Below are 21,555 nucleotides of genomic sequence, written 5' to 3'. Positions count from 1 at the left end.
AAAATTTTGGCCCTGGATGGTTTGCTCAGTGGTAGAGCACTGATCTGGTGTGTAGATGTCCCGGGTTTGATTCCTGGTCAGGGCACTCAGGAGAAGTGACCTTCTGCTTCTCCACCCTTCCCGCTCCCTCCTTCTCTTCTTCTTTCTCTCTCTTCCCCTCCCACAGCCATGGCTCAATTGATTCCAACAAGTTGGCCCCCAGTGCTGAGGATGACTCCATGGAGCCTCTGCCTCAGGCACTAAAAATAGCTCAGTTGTGTAACAAGGGCCCCAAAAGGCTAGCCCGGTGGATCCTGGTCCAGATGCATGTAGAAGTCTGTCTCTCTGCCTCCTCTTCTCTCACTTGAAAGAGAAGGAAAAAAAGAAAAAAATGTAAAATAATTGAGTTTTATACAATAATTATGTATTTTTTCTTTTACTATATTAATTTTGACAGAGTAGGTTATAAGTATATAACACAATTTAGTTTAAAAAATAGACATTTGTAATAACTTATTTTCCAATCTTTAAAATTTACAGAATAAAAAATAGTTTTTTATTGAGATATATTTGATATATACCATTTTTTAGTTTGATGTATATAACATAACGAATCACCATCTGTCTATATCGCGAAAGATCACCATAAGAAGTCCAGTTAACATCTATCATTGTACACTTATAATTTTTTTCTTGTGATGAAACTTTTATGCATTTATATCATTTCTTTTCTTTAAGAATTGAACATATAGGCCTAGCCAAGTGGTGGTGCAATGGATAGAGCATCAGACTGGGATGCAGAGGACCCAGTTCAAAACCCCAAGGTCACCAGCTTGAGCATGGGCTCATCTGGCTTGAGTGTGGGTTCACCAACTTGAGCGTGAGCTTGCTGGTTGAGTATGGGATCATAGACATGACCTCATGGTCTCTGGCATAAGTCCAAGGTTGCTGCTTGAGCAAGAGATCACCCGCTCTACTGGAGCCCCCCCATCAAGGCACATATGAGAAAGCAATCAATGAACAGCTAAGGAGCCGCAATGAAGAATTGATGCCCTTCCACTTTGCAAGGTGTAGAGAATTAGACACATGCAAAATTGGAAATTAGTGTATTTTACATTAATTGGAAATATTTTCTGGTATTTTAATGGGTTTAATTGCATATGGTTTGGGTGTCATTCTCTTTACCGATGACACTATAGAAAGATGTGTGTAATTTTTTATTATGCCAATTGAAGTTCCACTGCCAAGTTTTTGTCTGTAAGTAATGTTAAAACAGAGAATAAAATAAAAATGTTCAAAGTGAAGCTAAAATGGGGATATTTTTACCTTTGATTCTGGAAATAGATCTGGGAAACACGACTATTATGGTTTTTCTATGTCCTGGTATACACATTAAACTGAGCTATGTGTTTTATGGGCCATTCATAAAAACATTCCTTAGTTTATTGAATGAATTCATGATTGGTGTGTGTGTGTGTGTGTCTGTGTGTATGTGCTTGTGTGTTTATGCATTTGCTTGTATTTCTGTGTGGGTTTTAAATACATAATTTCAGAAGTGGACACTTAGCCTGAAGAGTCTTATAATTATTACATTATGTATATTGATTTCTAAATCCAGGTACATTATAAGCTAAGATTCATCTATGAAAGTATTGTCTATAGAATATTCATTCAAGACAGTAATTAACAGAGGCATGTTCTATAATGTTTGTAAGAAATGAAAAGCATTTTTGGGTTTAGAATTATAATTTCAAAGATTCTGTTAGCACACATTTCTTACTTTTTCTTTCTTCCCGTTTTCTTGGCTCCACTCAAAAATTAAGTTTGTACCATAGCTAATGTCCTTGTACTCACTAATATTCATTAAAAAAAAATCATAGGAACAGATCATTACTTTTTGTGCTGACATTTCATTTTTAATCTATATTTTAAAAATTAGAATGACAGATTTATCAAGTATTTTTTGGATATTTTTAAGCTAGTCAAAAATGTTAGTCTTAGCCTGAAAACATTAGATATCAATTCAATGTGATTTGTCACTTTTCTGGCATCAATATATTTATTAGCATATCTTAAATAAAAAGAGAAGACATGTATAAATACAGATATAATATGATTATGAATATTAAATATGCATATACTCAAATATACATTAATGTAAACTTTAAATAATGTGAAATTAATAAATATACATAGGGGAAGACTAACTTCCTCACAGACCTTAGGATTCAGATTTATAATTAAGAAGAACTCTGCTTTGTGGGAAGCCAAATGACTATGGAAGTAAGTAAAAGATTATAAAAGCAAATAAAACTTTTAAGTAAGAAAATTATTTTTTTCTTCCAGTATTACCCCTTTGACACTGTCTGAAAAATAAATTTGGTGTCTTTCATACAAAATACACCCCAAATATTGTATATTTGATAAACCTATGCTAGAAATTGTGGAGAAAATAATGACAAAAGGAACACCTAAATATGTTTAAATTATAGAATTGTAGAATATTTCTACACAAATGTACAATAATGAAGAGGTAAAGGCCTCAAGAAGCTTTATTTTGTATGGCAAATGAGACTTAAAGTACAAAATAGCACAGAGTATTGACAGAAATAGTACTTGTAGTAGTAACACATGCCATTAGGAATATCCTCAGCAAAGGCAAAACTAAACTTGCAGTCTTCTTATCTGAAGGCAAAATAATCTGCGTAACTGATAGCTTTTTTTAAAAGATAAGAAGGAGCTGGAGAACCAAAAGGGGAGCTCCCAATTGAGACTGTCATCAAGAAGAGGCGGCTACTTAGAATGAAAATAATTAAACTGTATCTAATATTATTTAAGTTTTACAATGTCATGAGGAACTTGAATCCAAATGACTACTATATTTAATGTACTTAGGAAACCTAAGACGTTCAAACAAAAACAGAAACATAAGCAAATCTAAGAAATGTATGCTTTGTACAAGGTTAATACTGCCATCCATTCTCACCTTAAGGGACAGAATCTTCATATTTTATTAGTCTGATTGATGAATTGGTCTTTTACTCTCTAGTATTAGCTTGTAAAGTTAATATATATTTTTTGAAATTTCTTTCTTCCTTTAGGTCCTGCAGAGTGACATTTTACTTTCTAATGTTTCAAGCCATGTAACCATTAAAAAAAAAAAAGCACAGAATTTTAAACAATTTTTTTTCCTTTGCTTTGTCTTTCAGGAAGTTGATGGCAATAAAGTTATGTCTTCATTTGCCCCACACAACTCATCTACCTCACCTCAGAAGGCAGAAGAAGGTGGGAGACAGAGTGGCGAGTCCTTGTCTAGTACAGCCCTGGGAACCCCTGAAAGGCGCAAAGGCAGCTTAGCTGATGTTGTCGACACCTTGAAGCAGAGAAAAATGGAAGAGCTCATCAAAAACGAACCAGAAGGTAAAGGCTGGGAAACAAAAGTTATTGCCTTCTCATTATTTTAATACTTTGATTTTAACCTCTAGTTGTGTTTTATGACTTATCTTCTCTAAGTTAAACAGGACAAAATAGAAACCTTAATGCTACAGATGGGTACTATTTTTAAAGAAATATTTAAGTATGGCTATACCAAATTTTTAAACCATTAATTTCTGCTGTAATGTCTGATTTTCACACATGAGTAAGATACGGTAAAACAAAGAGTTAAGAATAGAATGTGGCATATTAAGGGCCTATTATGTGTGAGGCAGGGGTTACAAGGTGAATGGGAAGTAGTTCTAGCCAGGAGGCTCCCCAGCTATCAGGAAGGAAAGAGCACTTTGTAACTGGAGTGCTTTCCTCTGTGTTCTCAAGGTGCTATTATAGACGTATCTCAATTTGGCACAAATGTTGAGTACTTTTTCCAACAAGCAACTCATTTGGTGTGCATCCACTTCCCTTTAACTCCCCTGTGATCAAGGAGTCTTGAAGTGCAAAACAGAGTAAGTAGTGAATTATCTATAATTGTACGCAGGTGATTCCAATAATCAATTATTATGTATTAAATGTGTTGTATGGCTTATTAATTGAATCACTAATACAATATTAAATTTGAACTGCTAATAAAAAATGTTTCATTGTTAATTTTAAAAAAGAATACAATGTGGCAACAGAATCCAAGAGGTCATTTTACAATGTTGTTACATTTTATAAGCTCTATAATATTAATGCATCTTATACTACCTTGATAGGACTATTTCTTAATGGCCCATAATTAATATGGCTAAGCCTATTGTATTTTTGAAAAGTGATGATTCTCTAACTCTTTTAGCTATCCTGAACTTCTCTTTGTTCAACTTACAGAATGCCTTGCTTTTAATATCTCATCTTCTAAATCTCTTTAATAGTGACTGATAAAAGCCTTTGGGTGTCATGCACATGGACTAATCTTAACATTAAAGGAAACAAACTAATAAAACAACTGATGCAAGTTGGATAATTTATGCATAATTGACAGTTATCCTTTTTGTTACAAATGTTTACTAAATTCTATTTAAACCTATGCCCATTCAAAGCATGGATACTAAACTGCACATAGAACATGCCTCCTATTTCAGTCAGATGGAAAATTAAAGCAAACAAACAAAACACAGGGATACAAAAAAGATACTTTATTCCAAAAATATAGTGCATTTATACTATGTAACACTGAGTTTAGACTCATTTTTATTTTGTTGTTAGAAACTGGTAAATTCTGAGTATATCTGGCACAAAATGTATGTTAACCAGTGTATCTGGGAGTCATGTGGTAATTAAAATTTCTGGGTCGCTACCAGATGCATAGCTGGGACATGGATTTTCGTTAAAATTTATGTAATTCACATGATCTTAGAGTTGGAAGGAATTTTAGAGATAATCTAGTAGTCAAAGACTTTCTGGCTCCCATCATCATGGACATAAATATGGTGTTTTGAGGAGGACCCAGACAACTTTTTTTTTAATCTGCTGGATTTTTTTTCTGATATAAAAAATACTTGCCATATTGTAAGAGGTTTTTTACAAAAACAGAAAAATTAGAAGGAAAAAAATAAAACTCACCCAGAATTGTAGCTTTCCGTATCATATCTCTTAACCTTATGATATAGAGCTTTATCCTTTTTTTTTTACATATTCTGTTCATTTTTGCATGGTTTACTTTCTGTGTTTATAATTATTTTTCATCTTGTATGTTGTGCTTCATCATTATTAACTAAAGCCCACATTTTATTCAGATATATTTATTCTCACCAAATGTGGTTTTTCTGTTTGAAGATGCCTACAAGAATAACACATTACATTTAGTTGGCATGTCTCCTTGGGTTCATGTTTGGTTCTCATAGTTCCTCAGACATTTCTTATTTCTGATCACCTTAAAAGCTCTGTGGAATACTGGTCAGATATATTGTTAAGTGCACCTCTATTGGAATCTTCTTGGTGATGGGTCTCTTAATTAAACTGGGGTTATGGGTTTTGGGAGGAAGAAAATAGAAATAAAGTACTATTAAAAAGTATATTTTATCAAGCATACATAATTTCTACATGATTTATACATGTTAGTGATAACCTTGATCAAATGGCTGCTACGGTGATTATCAAGTTTCTCCGTTGCAGAGTCTCCTGGCTCCCTGTCTACACCACACTCTTGGGAAGAGAAGTGCTATGTGCAACTCAAACTTAAGGAGTCGGTAGCTTTGCTCCCCATCTTCAGAGTGCAGTATCTGCATAATTTGTGAATTCTTCTCCATGAGAAATTTGTCTTCTGCACCATTTATTAACTTTACTCATTTATATAAATATGGACTTGGAGATTTTTTTGTATACTTTGAATTATAATACAATTCTACTTTATTTTGTTGCTCAAATTGTTCAGCTTCGACCGTTGCAAGCACATTTGTTTGACTCATGTCACTTTGACAAACAACTATGATTGTGGGTAATTGTTTTTAGTACTTCTTTACTTTCTAGCAGTATAAGATGCTCCAAACTCATCTTGTACATGCCCTATTCCAGATCTATAATTATATACCTAATGTATTTATCTAATTTTGATATTAAGGTATTACTGGCTTTATAGAATGAGTTAGGAAGTGTTTCTACATATAAATTTTTAATTTTTGCTTGAGATGTGTTCCTGGTCCAGAACTCAGATTTAGGAAGAATCAACACTGCTTTGGAATATATTGCATTACACAGTAGTTTTGGGAGATATATTTTTAGATGATGTCCAACATGGAGATTTGGTGGATAACCTCGGTATTCACCATTGTGGCATGTTGGCTTCTTTCTGAGTGGATGCTCAGAATCTTTTTTATTTTTTTAATGACAAAGACAGAGAGGGACTGATAGAAGGACAGATAGAGACAGAAAGGGAGAGAGATGAGAGGCATCCATTCTTTGTTGCAACTCCTTAGTTGTTCATTGATTGTTTTGTCATATGTGCCTTGACCGAGGGGCTACAGCAGACAGAGTGACCACTTGCTCAAGCCAGCGACCCTGGGCTCAAGCTGGTGAGCCCTGCTCAAACCATATGAGTCCATGCTCAAGCTGGTGACCTTAGGGTTTAAACCTGGGTCCTCTGCATCCCAGTCAGATGCTCTATCCACTGCGCCACCTCCTGGTCAGGTGGATGCACAGAAACTTAATTTCAAAGTATATGACATGGCAAAGCCAAATTAATCATTTATAATAGAAAAAAAAGCAGGAGACAGTGCCCCCAATTTGTTTAGTAGGAGATATTCGGAGATATTGGGAATTAAGAGAAAAAGATAATATCTAGTAATAGCTACACAGGCCAAAGAGGAGAGAGAGAGAGAGCATCCACAGAAGAAAGAGATGACACAAAGAAATATCACTATTGCATGTGGACATTAGACTAATTTCGATATTGTATTTCACACACATTGTTGTACTTTTTCTCCTAAAAATATAATAAAAGCTCAAGGGTTGCTTGTTATTGAATAACATAAAGATATTGAGAAAATACAGACATAGACTTTATGGAAAACTGGAATGTAAATTGAACATGGCAAACATCTAAAAGCCTGAGTTCCCGAAAGATAATTTCTGTATGAATTCAGAATCACTAAGATATATTTTATACACACACAAAATCCTTAGATGTACACTGAGTACACAAAAATGTCAATAATCTCACTTTTATTGATAAAGATATTTGCCATAGCAAAAGTGTTTAATAACCATAACAAATTATCATGGAGCAAATTATGTATTTCAATAAAGTGATGATCTTAATTACCAAGAAAAATAATAATAACAAAGCAGAAAATTGTTCCGTAGAAAAGGAACAAAAGAAATATGATGTTGAAGAAAATATACCTTTTTTTTTTTTTTTTTACTGCAAAGAGAAAAAAATGGGGAAATATATCTAGGGAGATGTGTAAAAGGCTCAACCGCAAGGGGAAAGTTACACTGGATTTAAAGAGACTATTAATCAAAATGTGTATTTGGACAGGAGAACAGACACCAAAACCTGACATCATTCAAGCATCAGGTCACTGACACTGTGTACACTACAAACAAATGACCTGTAGCTTTTTGAGGGACTGTCGCATCAAAAGAGAAAAAAAATACTTAGGGCTAAATTTAACAAAAGAACTGAGAAATATATATTGTAAAAACTGCAGAACGTTGTGATAGCTCTTTTTTTAATTGATTTTAATTTATTGTGTTTACATAGATTCTAGGGTTGCCCCGAATGCATCCCCCCTCATCCATACTCCCTTCAACATCTCCTTTACTCCCCTCCCCATAGGGCCTTCCTCCTATCCCTTCAGGTTTATCCCATCCTATCATCCCCAATCTCTCTGTTCTCTTTTCCTGTGGTCTCTTTGATCCCTCCTCTGTCTCAATTCTGTTCCTCAGTTCACATTGTTCATTGGATTCCTCAAATGAGTGAGGTCATATGATATTTTTCTTTTTCTGCCTGGCTTATTTCACTTAATAAAATAGTTTCCATGTCCATCCATGTTGTCACAAAAGGTAAGATTTCCTTCTTTTTCACTGCCACGTAATATTCCATTGTGTATATGTACCACTGCTTTTTAATCCACTTTTCCACTGACGGACACTTGGGCTGTTTCCAGATCTTCGCTATTGTGAACAATGCTGCCATAAACATGGGGGTGCATTTCTCCTTTTGAAACAGTGCTATGGTGTTCTTGGAGTATATTCCTAAAAGTGGGATAGTTGGGTCAAAAGGCAGTTCCATTTTTAATTTCTTGAGGAATCTCCATACTGTTTTCCACAGTGGCTGTACCAGTCTGCATTCCCACCAGCAGTGCAGGAAGGCCCCCTTTTCTCCACATCCTCGCTAGTACTTATTCTGTGATTTTTGTTAATGAGCACCATTCTGACTGGTGTGAGGTGGTATCTCACTGTGGTTTAAATTTGCATTTCTCTAATGACTATTGATGTTGAGCATTTTTTTTCATATGCCTATTGGCCATCATTATGTCCTCTTTGGAGAAGTGTCTATTTAATTTTTTTGCCCATTTTTTGATTGGATAGTTTGTCTTCCTGGTGTTGAGTTTTACAAGTTCTCTATAAATTTTTGTTATTAACCCCTTATCAGATGTATTGTTGAATATGTTCTCCCATTGTGTAGTTTGTCTTTTTATCCTGTTTTTATTGTCTTTAGCTGTGCAAAAGCTTTTTAGTTTGATATAGACCCATTTGTTTATCCTGTCTTTTATTTCACTTGCTCATGGAGATAAATTAGCAAATATATTGCTGCGAGAGATGTCGGAGAAATTACTGCCTACGTTTTCTTCTAAGATGCTTATGGTTTGACGGCTTACATTTAACTCTTTTATCCATTTTGACATTATTTTTGTGAATGGTGTAAGTTGGTAGTCTAGTTTCATTTTTTTGCAGGTAGCTGTCCAGTTTCCAAACACCATTTGTTGAAGAGGCTGTTTTTACTCCATTGTATGCTCTTACCTCCTTTGTCAAATGCCAGTTGTCCATAAAGGTGTGGGTTTATTTCTGGTTTCTCTGTTCTGTTCCATTGATCTATATGCCTTTTCTTATGCCAGTACCAGGCTGTTTTGAGTACAGTGGCCTTGTGGTATAACTTGATATCCGGAAGTGTGATACCTTCCACTTTATTCTTCCTTTTCAAGACTGCTGAGGCTATTCGTATTCTCTTTTGGTTCCAAATAAATTTTTGGAATATGTGTTCTATATCTTTGAAGTATGTCATTGATACTTTAATTAGTATTGAATTGAATTTATAAATTGCTTTGGGTAATATAAACATTTTTTAATATAAACATTTTAATGATGTTTATTCTTCCTAACCATGATCACGTTATATGCTTCCACTTGTTTGTATCTTCCCTGATTTCTTTTATCAATGTTTTATAATTTTCTGAGTACAAGTCTTTAATCTCCTTGGTTAAATTTACTCCTAGGTACTTTATTTTTTTGGTTGCAATAGTGAAGGGGATTATTTCCTTAATTTCTCCTTCTGACAGTTCATTGTTGGTGTATATAAATGCCTCTGGTTTCTGAGTATTAATTTTATATCCTGCCACCTTGCTGAATTCATTTATCAGGTCCAGAATTTTTTTTTACTGAGACTTTAGGGTTTTCTATACACAATATCATATATTCTGCAAATAATGATAATTTTACTTCTTTTCCTATTTGAATGCCTTTAATTTCTTCTTCTTGTCTGATTGCTGTGGCTAGGACTTCCAAGACTATGTTGAATAAGAGTGGTGAAAGGGGATACTGCTGTCTTTTCCTGATCTTAAGAGGATTGCTTTTTATTTTTGCCCATTGAGTATGATGTTGGCTGTGGGTTTGTCATAGATGGCCTTCATCATATTGAGGTATGTTCCCTGTATTCCCACTTTGCTGAGAGTTTTGATCACAAATGGGTGCTGGATTTTATCAAATGCTTTTTCTGCATTAATTGAAATTATCATGTGATTTTTTCTCCTTCCTTTGGTTTATGTGATGAATTGCATTGATTTATTTGCAAATGTTGTACCAGCCTTGCCTCCCCAGAATAAATCCCACTTGATCATGGTGTATGATTTTTTTCATATATTGCTGAATCCGTTGGCTAATATTTTATTGAGAATTTTAGCATCTAGATTCATCAGGGATATTGGCCTATAATTTTGTGTGTGTTTGTGTGTTGTCTTTGCCTGGTTTTGGAATCAGAATTGTGCTTACCTCATAAAAGGAGCTTGGAATTGTTCCATCCTTTTGAATTTTTTGAAATAGCTTGAGAAGGATAGGAGTTAGTTCTTCTTTGAATAGTTGGTAGAATTTATTTGTGAAGCCATCAGGCCCCGGGCTTTTGTTTGTTGGAATTTTTTTGATAACTGTTTCAATCTCATTTGTTGTAATTGGTCTGTTTAGGTTTTCTGATTCTTCCAGATTAATTTTTAAAATATTCTATGTTTCACAGAATTTGTCCATTTTATCTATGTTGTCTGATTTTTTTGGCATACAGTTCTTCATAGTATTTTTTTACAATCCTTTGTATTTCTGTGTGTTAGTTATTATTTCTCCACTCTCATTTCTAATTTTATTTATTTGAGTCTCTCTTTTTTCTTGGTGAGTCTGGTTAAAGGATCATTGATCTTGTTTACCTTTTCAGAGAACCAACTCCTGGTTTCATTGATCCTCTGTATTGTTTCTTTAGCCTCTATGTCATTTATTTCTACTCTGATCTTTATTCCTTCCTTCTACTAACTCTGTGCTTTACTTGCTATTCTTTTTCTACTTCTTTTAGATACAGGGTTAAGTTGTTTATCTGAGCTTTTTCTAGCTTCTTAAGGTATGCCTGTAATGCTATGACCTTCCCTCTCAGTACTGCTTTTGCTGTGTCCCATAAATTTTGAGTTGTTGTATGCTTATTATCATTCGTTTCTAGGATTTTTTTTATTTCTTCTTTGATCTCATTGTTAACCCATTTGTTATATAAAAATATGATATTAGTTTCCAAGTATTTGAGTATTTTTTAGTTTTTCTGCTGTGGTTGATTTCTAGTTTCATGCCATTGTGATCAGAGAAAATACTTGATTTGATTACAATCTTCTTAAATTTGTTGAGATCACTTTTTGCACTAACATGTGGTCTATCCTAGAGAATGTACCATGAGCACTTGAAAAGAATGTATATTCTGCTGCTTTAGGGTGAAAGGTTGTGAAGATATCTATTAAATCCAGTTGATCTAGTGTGTCCTTTTAGTATGCTGTTTCTTTGTTAATTTTCCTTTTTTTTTCTTTGTTGATTCTCTTTCTTTCAGACCTATCTAGTGATGTTAGTAGGGTATTGAAATCCCCTACTATTATAGTATTGCTGTTGATCTTGCCCTTTATATCCATCAAAGTCTGCTTTGTATATTTATGTGTTCCTATTGTGTAGATATTTATAATGGATATATCTTCCTGTTGGATTGCTCCCTTTATTATTGTGTAGTGACCTTCTTTATCCCTTACTATAGCCTTTGTTTTAAAGTCCATTTTGTCTGATATAAGTATTGCTACCCCAGCTTTTTTTTCATTTCCATGAAATATTTTTTTTTCCATTCTTTTACCTTCAGTCTATGTGCATCTTTTGTTTTGAGGTGTGTCTCTTGTAGACAGCATATGTATGGGTCCTGTTTTCTTATCTATGCAGCTACCCTATGTCTTTTGATTGGATCCTTTAATCCATTTATATTTAAGGTATTATTGATATGTAGTTGTTTATTGCCATTTTATTCTTTAAAACTGTATTCCTCTTTTGCCATATTCTTTTCCCCCTTTGATCTGTTTACAACAGGCCCCTTAGCATTTCTTACAGCATTGGTTTGTTTGTAATGAATTCCTTGAGTTTGTTTTTCTTTCTTTTTTTTTTGTCTGGGAAGCTTTTTATTTCTCCTTCAATTTTAAATGATAGCCTTGCTGGATAAAGTCGTCTTGGTTGTAGGCTCTTGTTCTGCATTACTTTGAATATTTCTTTCCATTCCCTTCTAGCCTCAAGTGTTTCTGTTGAGAAGTCAGATGTCATCCTTATATCCATCAAAGTCTGCTTTGTATATTTATGTGTAGGTGATAGCCTTTATTTCTCTAGCAGCTTTTAATATTTTCTCTTTTTTTACTTAGGTTTGATATTTATCTATGATGTGTCTTTGTGTAGATTTTTTTGGGTTTCTCTTTAATAGAATTCTCTGTGCTTCTTGAACTTGTATGACTTTTTCTGCATCAATTTAGAGAAGTTTTCTGGTATGATTTGATTGAACAAAGTCTCTATTCCTTGTTCTTTCTCTTATTCTTCAGGAACCCCTATGATGTCGATGTTATTTCTCTTCATGTTGTCACAGAGCTCTCTTAGAGTTTCCTCAGCCTTTTTGAGTCTCTTTTCTTTTTGCTTCTCTGCTTCCATGCCTTCATTTATCTTGACCTATAACTCACTGATTAGATCCTCAGCTTCATCCATCCTGCATTTAATATTCTCCATTGTGGTCTTCATTTGTGATATTGTATTTGTCATTTCTGACTGATTCCTTCTTATTATTTCAATTTCCTTTTTTATACTTGCTATCTCATTATTTAGTTGTTTGTTATGACCATCTATTGTTGTTCTAGATCTTTGAGCATCCTAAGAATCATTGTTTTAAACTCTGCATCCTGTAATTTGGTTATATCTGACTCATTCAAGTCCTTTTCTGGGAATTTCTCTTGATTCAACTGGGTTGCATTTCTCTGCCTTCCCATTTTTTCTGTGTATAAGAAGGGTGCAGCCACCAGAGTCCAATGGTTGTGGCCTCAGTGTTCCCTAGGTGCGGTCTGTCTGCAGGCCCGCCACCTCCTCTACTGCTGCCTCGAGTGTTCAGTATAGGTGTTACTGGCTGACTGTGGTTGTCTGCTGCAGTTTCCACCTTTCCTCTACAGGAGGAGCTGTGTTCACATGCTAAGGTTACAAGCCTTGGCCTTCATCCCACTCCTGAGGGTGGAGCTGCGTGCTGCGCTGAGGGCCGCAAGCCTCGGCACCACGGGCAGTGGTGAGCACCTTTGCTCAGCTGCAAGTCTCTTACTGCAGTGGTCCCCTACCCCTGGGCCAAAGACTGGTACTGGTCTGTAGGCCATTTGGTACTGGTCCACAGAGAAAGAATAAATAACTTACATTATTTCTGTTTTATTTATATTTAAGTCTGAATGATGTTTTATTTTTAAAAATTGACCAGATTCCCTCTTTTCCATCTGTCTAAGACTCACTCTTGATGCTTGTCTCGTAAGTTTGATAATTATATTTTAAAATACCATAGTTTTTACGCCAGTCGCATAATTTTATTTTATGCATTTATCTGTCCCACCCTAAAGGCTGGTCCGTGAAAATATTTTCTGACATTAAAACGGTCTGTGGCCCCCAAAATGTTGGGGACCACTGTTTTTCCATTCCAGGGCTTTTCCCCCACCCCTGTGGGCAGGTGGAGCTTTGCTTGCGAGTCGGGCCACAAGCCCTGTTCTTGTGGGCTGTGCAGGGCTCAGTCATGGGTCTCCACAGTTCCCAGGCTTTTGCCTTTCCCCTGTTGGCAGGAATGCAGGTGGGCCCGCACCCATCTGGATGTTTTCATGCACCTCTTCCACCCCCACAGGGCAAGACTGAGCTCATGCTGGGCCCTAGTTGTGGCCAGCCCGGTTTCCACCCCTGCCAGTGGGACTGCACTTCTGCATCCTACTGCCGCCCTCCAGGGAACCCTCAGCAGTGTGGTTAGGGGTGCTGCAGTTCAGAACCTAGTGCTCAATACTGTAGTTCTGAAACCTCCCTCCTTCTAAACAAGTCTGCTCTGAGTGCCATGGCAGAGCTTGTTTGGTTGGTGTCCTGATTTCCTTTGCTGGTATTGCTGGTTCCAGGGGAAGTATTCACTTCAGATTTGGGGAGTGACTCAGCCCAGGGGTTAGGGTGGCTTTCTCTCAAAGTGTTTCTCCCTGTGCCTCCTAGATTACACTCTCTTACTGCTTCTTCGGTTCTCTCCTCTCTCCCATCCCCCGGATCCCCAGGTGAGTGGTTGTGAAAGAGGTTTTCTGCTCGGTCCTTTTAAGGAGAATCCTGGGTCTGAGAAATCTGTCTGTTTCTCACAGACAGTATCCTGACTTGTTTCGCAGCTAAATATTGTCCATATGTTTCTTCTAGGCTCTGGGGCAGCAGGCTGGGGCTTTGTTCCTGGGGCCCAGGACCCTCCCCTCTTTGCTAAACTCATTTCTAAGTCACATGAGTCTCTCCAAGCTGCTGTTTGCTCCCAGGAGCTGGGAAGCCCTCTTTGTGTTTCTGCTTTTCCTACCAGTCTCAGTGTGGCTTCTTCGGTGTTCCTTGGTTAAAACGTAATCTTAGTTTATTCCAAAATTGGTTTTTCCAGATGATGGTTCTTAAAATTAAGTTGTAATCCACTTTGGTTTTTGGAGGTGGAAGTTGGTATGTCTGCCTACTCCATCACCATCTTGCCTCCCCTTAACCTTGTTTATTCTGGTGATAGCTCTTTGATGAGAAAGGCAATATGAGGATAAGGGAAGCAGAGATTGGGTGAATGGAATTCAATGGTAAGCTTACAAATATATGCCACAAAAAAATCTTTTCTTCTCTCAAGCTATTTTTTTCCCATTGTTTTTCAAAGGCCATTAAAATGAGCAGCAGGTTGTGATGAAAATTTCATTAAGTCATTAAGTCCCAGCTGAATCATTATAAGGTTGCCATATTCATGCCTTTGCTTCCCTTCATTGAGGGGGGAAGAATAGATTTCAATAAAAGTATGTATTGTTTCCGACCTTATCCCTGCCAACAGCAAACTAACAGAAATTCAGAAGTTACAGGAGAATAGGGTGTCATACAAAAGGAGGCCACTGCGGTGAAATAGTTAGGGAAAAAAATTAGATTTGCAGATGGATTGAAGAAAAATGACTCTCTTATTCCAGCTAGGTTAATTTTTCAAGCAATTAATTAAAATATTTTAAAAGTTGTAAATGAGGAACTCTATATTGATGTATTTTTGTTTGTGTTTTTTCCTCCATCAGAATTTTTGCTTGCTATTACTTAAAATGGTGTGATGTTAAAGATTCCTATTTGTCCAGTGTCACTTAACTGACACGGACCATGACAAAATTCATAGCGAGTTCAACATTCAAAATATTGGGCTGATATACGAAAGTTACATTATATTTAGTAGCAACGGTGCTATATCAGTTGATTTTTCACTATTAGATCTAGCAGTTAAGAATGACAGTGAGTTTTAATAATATGTGATACATAATTCTTACAGCAAATATTGAATAAATAATTATGTATAGGGAAAAAATGGTAGCATATATCCAATGCATATCATGTTTTAACACTAGTGCTAAGTAATTTATATGAAATACTTTATTTAATCTTTGCAAAAACCTTATAACCAGGGCTACCATCTATTTCAATTTTGGAAGTGCCATACACATAAACTAAATATTCTGATTCTTATTATTTCCATTTTCAGAGGTGGAAACTAATGATTAAATATGTCACATGGTGACTGTCAGGGTCATTATTCAAAATGAAGTTAACCTTAAACTAGAATCCATGACCATAATCACTAGTTACACTATTTCTCCCAATTAGGAATTTTTCCAGTAATAGTTTAAAGTTATTCGTTAGCACCTGTGTGTCTAAATTCCTTTGAAATAATGAATAATAAAGTAGTATTCAATAATATCCACTAAAATAAATTTCTTATGCCTTGATGGTGATAAAATTTTAAGAAAGTTTTTAAAATCAGCTCAACTTAAAAAGTTTGAATTTAAAGTGTTCAAAAAAAGTAAAAAGAAGAAAACCAAGAAACAAAATACACCTCCCCAAAAAACAAAACCAATTCAAAACAGAAACCTTAAAAGATATCTTAATAAAAACGTGTGTTAGAAATATAGGATCAAATTTGTTGTGGGAGAGTAGAAATTCAGAATTAGAATGAAATGTGAGCACATTTTAGGCCTGTGCCCTCATTTCTGAGAGATGCTGAGGCCGAGATGTACTTGATATTATCCAGCAAGTCAGTGTTAAATCAGAATGAGAGTCTAGCTTGTATTTTACAGGTCCAAGTACCTTGTTTTTTTTTCTGTTCAGTTACATCATGCATTTTTGATATTTTCCTTTCCTTGATCTTTTAGAAATGTCATCACCTCCTCTTTAAAAAGTATTTTAAGGAGTTTTAAAGAGTACTTCACTGTTCGTTAAATTTAAATAAATCTAAGACAACCGGGTATCTTAATTTAGCTAATAAAACCAAGACAGTTATCCACAAATGCCCTGTGTTCTCAAGTACCAGAAATCTAAGGATGGTTTTAAAAATAAGTTAGCATTTAGATTTAGTGTCAGAGTCAGATTTTAACTTGACTTTCATTGTAACCTTAGATTCTTTAACAGTGTGGGTGGAAATAATTTTTACCTTGATGAGAACTTTAGATATCTCAATTAAAATAGAATCCTTTCAGATACAAAGATTAAACAGACTTCTCTTTTAAAATGTTTATGTTAATATCTGTGTTACCTCTTATATCTCTTGGGAATTGCTATTTTAGCTTATAGACACCTTTACATCTCTTCCTCCTAGAAACACTTTATACAAATTCACCTTTTCTTGATCCCATCCCTTGAATTATACTATCTGTAATTCTGTTCCTCATCAATCCAAGTCTAATTGCTAGAAAGAGAGATTTACACTCCCTGTATTAACTCTTTCATCTTTTTAGTAACTGTTACTTGTCTCCAATGTTAGCTTACTATCCTGTAATGTAATTGTCCATTTATGTGTCAGTTTTTGCACCTATATTAAACTCCTTAAGAGTAAGAATAGTGCACATATTACTTATTCAAAATATTTTTTGAAAAGATATTTAAACTGTGTCAATGTTGCCCCATTGCTATTGTATGGAAAGGAGATGAGAGTCGTTATTAAATATATGACTCCTCTACCAAAAGTTGTGCGAGCTACCTCTTTTAATTCCCCAAAGCTCTGGATTTGGTATTATAGTAATGGGTTTGGCACATAATAGGTGATTATGTTAATGGTGGATAAGAGTCAACCCACTAATTGACATTTTATTGCCTTTCTATCAGTCCTCTGAGAATTGAGTAGGTTTTATGTGTCTACTCCTTTTGTACTGTTCTCTTTACTTCCTGTCCTACTCAGACTCTTTACCTCCCAAACTGTTTATTTCATTCATCCTGCCTTCTCTACCCTTCATCTTATCATATACACAACCTCATCATTATTGAATCCTTGAGATTATTACTTTCAATTTTTTTCTGTGACTCAGAGATTAAATTGTTGTCTTAGATCACAAAATTAGATATTTTAAGATCCAAGATATGAGTGAATACTTGCATAATGAAAAGTTTACATTCACATTGATCTTATAAATAACACTAATAGTGTAGAGTTTTTAAATGAAATTTTTGCATTATTTATGAATTTGTGGCCATGGAAAATAATTCTGCTCCAGTGAATTGGATGGATCTTGAGCATTCAGAAGTATAACTGGTTCTTTAATATTGTTTCAACATAATGGAAAACCAAGACCATTTGTATGTGGATACAGCTGGCATGAAAGAGAGAATTCTTATTTCTTTTGATGGGCTCCAATGGGGATCTCTTATGGTTCAATCTTCAGCTCTACTACGGCTGTCCCCACCAACATAGGTACACTTTATTTTAGTAGGGCTATGGTAAAAGAATAGTAACTTGATTCCTTTCAACACTTTGCCTCTTCCGTATTGTTTTCCAACAACTCTTAACATGTTACATTAAAGGTAATTTCCAAGTTTGGGATTCATAAGATCCTTCAGAGGACTTATAAATTCTAGAAATTGTATCCAAAATGGTGACAATATGTGTTTTTGTACATTTTTTGAGACATAGTTCTCAGTCTCTTTTTTGACATTCAAATCAACCCATGATGAAAAGGAGTTAACTACACCATGATTCAATAAATACTTGGGTTTTAGTTTTGATTCTGTCATCAATTACTATGTGATTATAGTGTAATATCTATATAGTGTAGTCTCTAATCAATTCTTTTTTTTTTTTTTTTACAGAGACAGAGAGAGAGTCAGAGAGAGGGACAGATAGATAAGGACAGACAGGAACGAAGAGAGATGAGAAGCATCAATCATTAGTTTTTTGTTGTGATATCTTAGTTGTTCATTGATTGCTTTCTCATATGTACCTTGACTGTGGGCCTTCAGCAGACTGAGAAACCCCTTGCTCAAGCCAGCAACCTTGGGTCCAAGCTGGTGAGCTTTGCTCAAACCAGATGAGCCCGTGCTCAAGCTGGTGACCTTAGGGTCTCGAACCTGGGTCCTCCGCATCCCAGTTCGATGCTCTATCCACTGCGCCACTGCCTGGTCAGGCTCTGATCAATTTTGAGGCAATAATTTATATGTATTTAGGAATATTTGGGAAGGTCATTTTATCTATTTTGCAACATTTTGGGGGAAATGAAGATTTCAATTTTTTCTTTTAAGATTTCAATTTTAAATAAGAATTCTTTGCATAAAATGAGCATCAATCTTATAATTTACCTTGTAACAAAAAACATTGTATTTACTTTGAGCTGCTATAACAATCGTATTGATGAAATGAATATCTTCCCTCAATTGGTGGTGCTACTGACCTGCTTTCATCGGAGGCTTTTTGAAGGAAACAAATGAGGTAATGCTTGTGAAAGTACTTTATCAATTAGAATCAACATGGAATTGTGCCAGTTATTATCATTATCACATCTTGGCTGGTTGGAAATATTTTTTAGGCACACCAGAAATATTATATAGTTTCCAGTGCTGCTTTCCCAGGATGTTTTTATGTACTAAAAAAATCTGATTCAGACCTGCAAAATGCTGGATTTTTAGGACATGTTGTCAACAACTAAACATGACAAACTCAACATTCTTAAAAATCTTGGGATGGGTATGACCTGTGGTGGTGGAGTGAATAAAGCGTCGACCCGGATTGCTGAGGTCACCAGTTCGAAACCCTGCACTTGTCTAGTCAAGGCACATATGGGAGTTGAAGTTGATGCTTCCTGCTCATCCCCCCTTTCTCTCTCTCTCCTCTCTAAAGTTAATAAATAAATAAAAATATATATTTTTAAATCCTGGGATGGATAGTTGCTCTAAAGTTTATTTACCTAAATTTCCCTAAATAAAATGGGAGTAGGTTGGTTTCTTCCCTGATAATTAATTTTCAAAATGAAAGACAACTGCTCTAAATTGATATAGTTGACATAGCAAATTATAACAACATGGAACTAGGAGAGGTATTTCACACTGGCTCTGAGTTTGTTATATTCTTATTTTTATAATAACGTGAATGTGTGCTAAAGACAAATATAATTAAGGTAATTGAAGACTACCTTGGCCAAAAGTTTTATCATTTTTCTAAAATTTTAGCTTTCTCTTAAGTGTTCTATTTGTTCTTACCCTCCCCCCATTTTGATGTTTTATTCTTATTATTCTTGTGTATACATGTGTGTGTGTGTGTGTGTGTGTGTGTGTAATCCTCCTTTCAGATCCACATATGCTTGGCTTTTATTTAGCATTATATGTGTCAGAGTTCATCCTTCTTAGAGTGTGATGCTCCCACTTCCAAAATTGTGCCATGATGGGTGTACTGCTTCTGTGTGAGAAACTGCATTTATTTGTGAAATTTTGTTTATATTCAAACTAGACTTTATAATTATTTATACAACAGAATTTTTTTTCTGAGCTACTTCAGAAAAATCTTTGCTTAAATTTTATGTTACAAGACCCTAAAGGCACAACTTTTACCAAAGTTACCATTGCTACTTTACATGAAACAATTCACTGCTCTCAGTTCAAATCTCACAAGAAGACTTAGTTCACTTTATATAAAAACTAAAAGCAATAATGGAATGACTTGGGACAATATATATTGTGATAGACATCAGGCCATCGCCCTCCACATCATCTATAGACCATGGAACTATCATTGGGTAAAGAAAATACTGGGATTTTTATTCTCATTCTCTCTCTCTCTCTCTCTCTCTCTCTCTCTCTTCAGCAGATAAGATAGGGAAGACTGGTCTTTTATGTGGAAAAACATAAGTGTATGTCACTTTAACATCAGGTATTGCAATACAGATTCTCAGTGGTAACCACCAAAATACTTCCACTTAACTCCATCCAAACTATTTGTAGGAATGGATTAGACTATTTTTAAATTTATAACTAGATATTTATGGAACAAACAATGTATATATATTTGCTTATAAATCATCTTCTCTTAACCCTTAAAAATAAATTTTTATTGTATAATGTCTTTTATTATTTGCATCTACCAAATCTACTAAAAATAATTTAGTTTAGTTGATTGCACCTTCTATGTATATTTGTGCTTTTTCTCCAAAATAAAATTATTTGTTAATGGCCTTTCAATTTTATTAAAAATGTGTTGGCATATAGATCCTCTAAATGGATATAAAGCTTTTACCTCTTGTTTTAAGACTTATTTTAAGGGTCTTAAAGTAGGTGAGAGAAGCAATATATTTGCATCTATGGTACGCTGCAGCATTATACGTAATTCTTCTTTGGAAAAGACAGGCTCCTAGTGCATGATATTTAGCCTTGTGAACATCCCTACAGGCACTGCATGTTTGATATTTGTGTTTACATTATAAATTACAATGCCTGTTCTTATAATTCAAATGTCTATTGTTGAGCAGCCCTTTAGAAATTAAATTGAACCATATTGCATTAACAAACAAGTTGAAATAGAAATTCAACATTACCCCCTAATTTTACCAACTTTTTAATTATTGTGTTGTTGTTGTCTTTTTGTAGTGAATTATGGAGATCGGCTTCCATAAATTCAAAATCCCAAAGCATTTCATTAAATTAAGAATACTGGAATTCACTTGTTTTCAAACCTCATTTGATGAGTTGGGGAAAATAAAAAGTGAACAAATCAGGGGAAAAGCCTAAAGATACTCTAATTGGTAGAGGTTTGAGTTGCTTTGTTTGGTTACTCATTGTCCTTTTGACCTGTTGAAGAGGCTTTGTAAGTGCTGTTCCACTAAAGAATAAACAAGGGTACTTTTCAACTGAGAACTTTAAGTCTTGTTCCCCATGCCACCGCTGCTATGGGAGGCTACTTCTAATGCACTGTGGTTACATGGTCGTCTATGCAGCCTGTCACTGGAAAATGTCCCTCTTCTTGTTGAGCTAGCTAGAGTCTAACCTCCAGGCACCCTTTGCAAAGGCACCACTGTATGGAAATCAACACTCATAAAATGATGATAAAGAAAAGAGTTTATTTTTTTAAAGGTCAGGACAAGAAGGCCCCCGCAAGTGCTGCAGAGCCTGTTTCTTCGGGAAGAACTGCTTTAACTTGAGCATGCAGAGCATCGAGTTGGAAGCCTTGTAATATTTTTTTTAACACAAAAGTGAAACTTGTTCATTGTCATCTCCTTTCCAAGTGGTATCTATCATAGCAGTTTATCTTGATATTGTTAACTTCATTAAGTGTTACAGAAGATTAATTGATATATTTTTGAAAGGACTTCTTTCTTGGATTATAAAAGCTCAGAGAAAGCC

At 35.1% G+C, this 21,555-nt stretch overlaps 1 protein-coding gene across 13 annotated transcripts in view; it reads left to right on the top strand.

Annotated features, from left to right (window-relative positions):
• The window catches only part of SOX5 (SRY-box transcription factor 5), a 1,095,444-nt gene that overhangs the window by 749,880 nt on the left and 324,009 nt on the right, over nt 1–21,555 (top strand). For all 13 annotated transcript variants that reach the window (XM_066264766.1, XM_066264755.1, XM_066264754.1 and 10 more), the window contains one exon: nt 3,189–3,399. In XM_066264766.1, coding sequence (XP_066120863.1) covers nt 3,189–3,399 — 211 coding nt within the window. The remainder of the gene's footprint in view (nt 1–3,188; nt 3,400–21,555) is intronic.

The sequence above is a fragment of the Saccopteryx bilineata genome, chromosome 1, assembly GCF_036850765.1.
Source record: "Saccopteryx bilineata isolate mSacBil1 chromosome 1, mSacBil1_pri_phased_curated, whole genome shotgun sequence".
Taxonomy (NCBI): domain Eukaryota; kingdom Metazoa; phylum Chordata; class Mammalia; order Chiroptera; family Emballonuridae; genus Saccopteryx; species Saccopteryx bilineata.
This window is presented reverse-complemented; position numbering and strand designations above follow the sequence as displayed.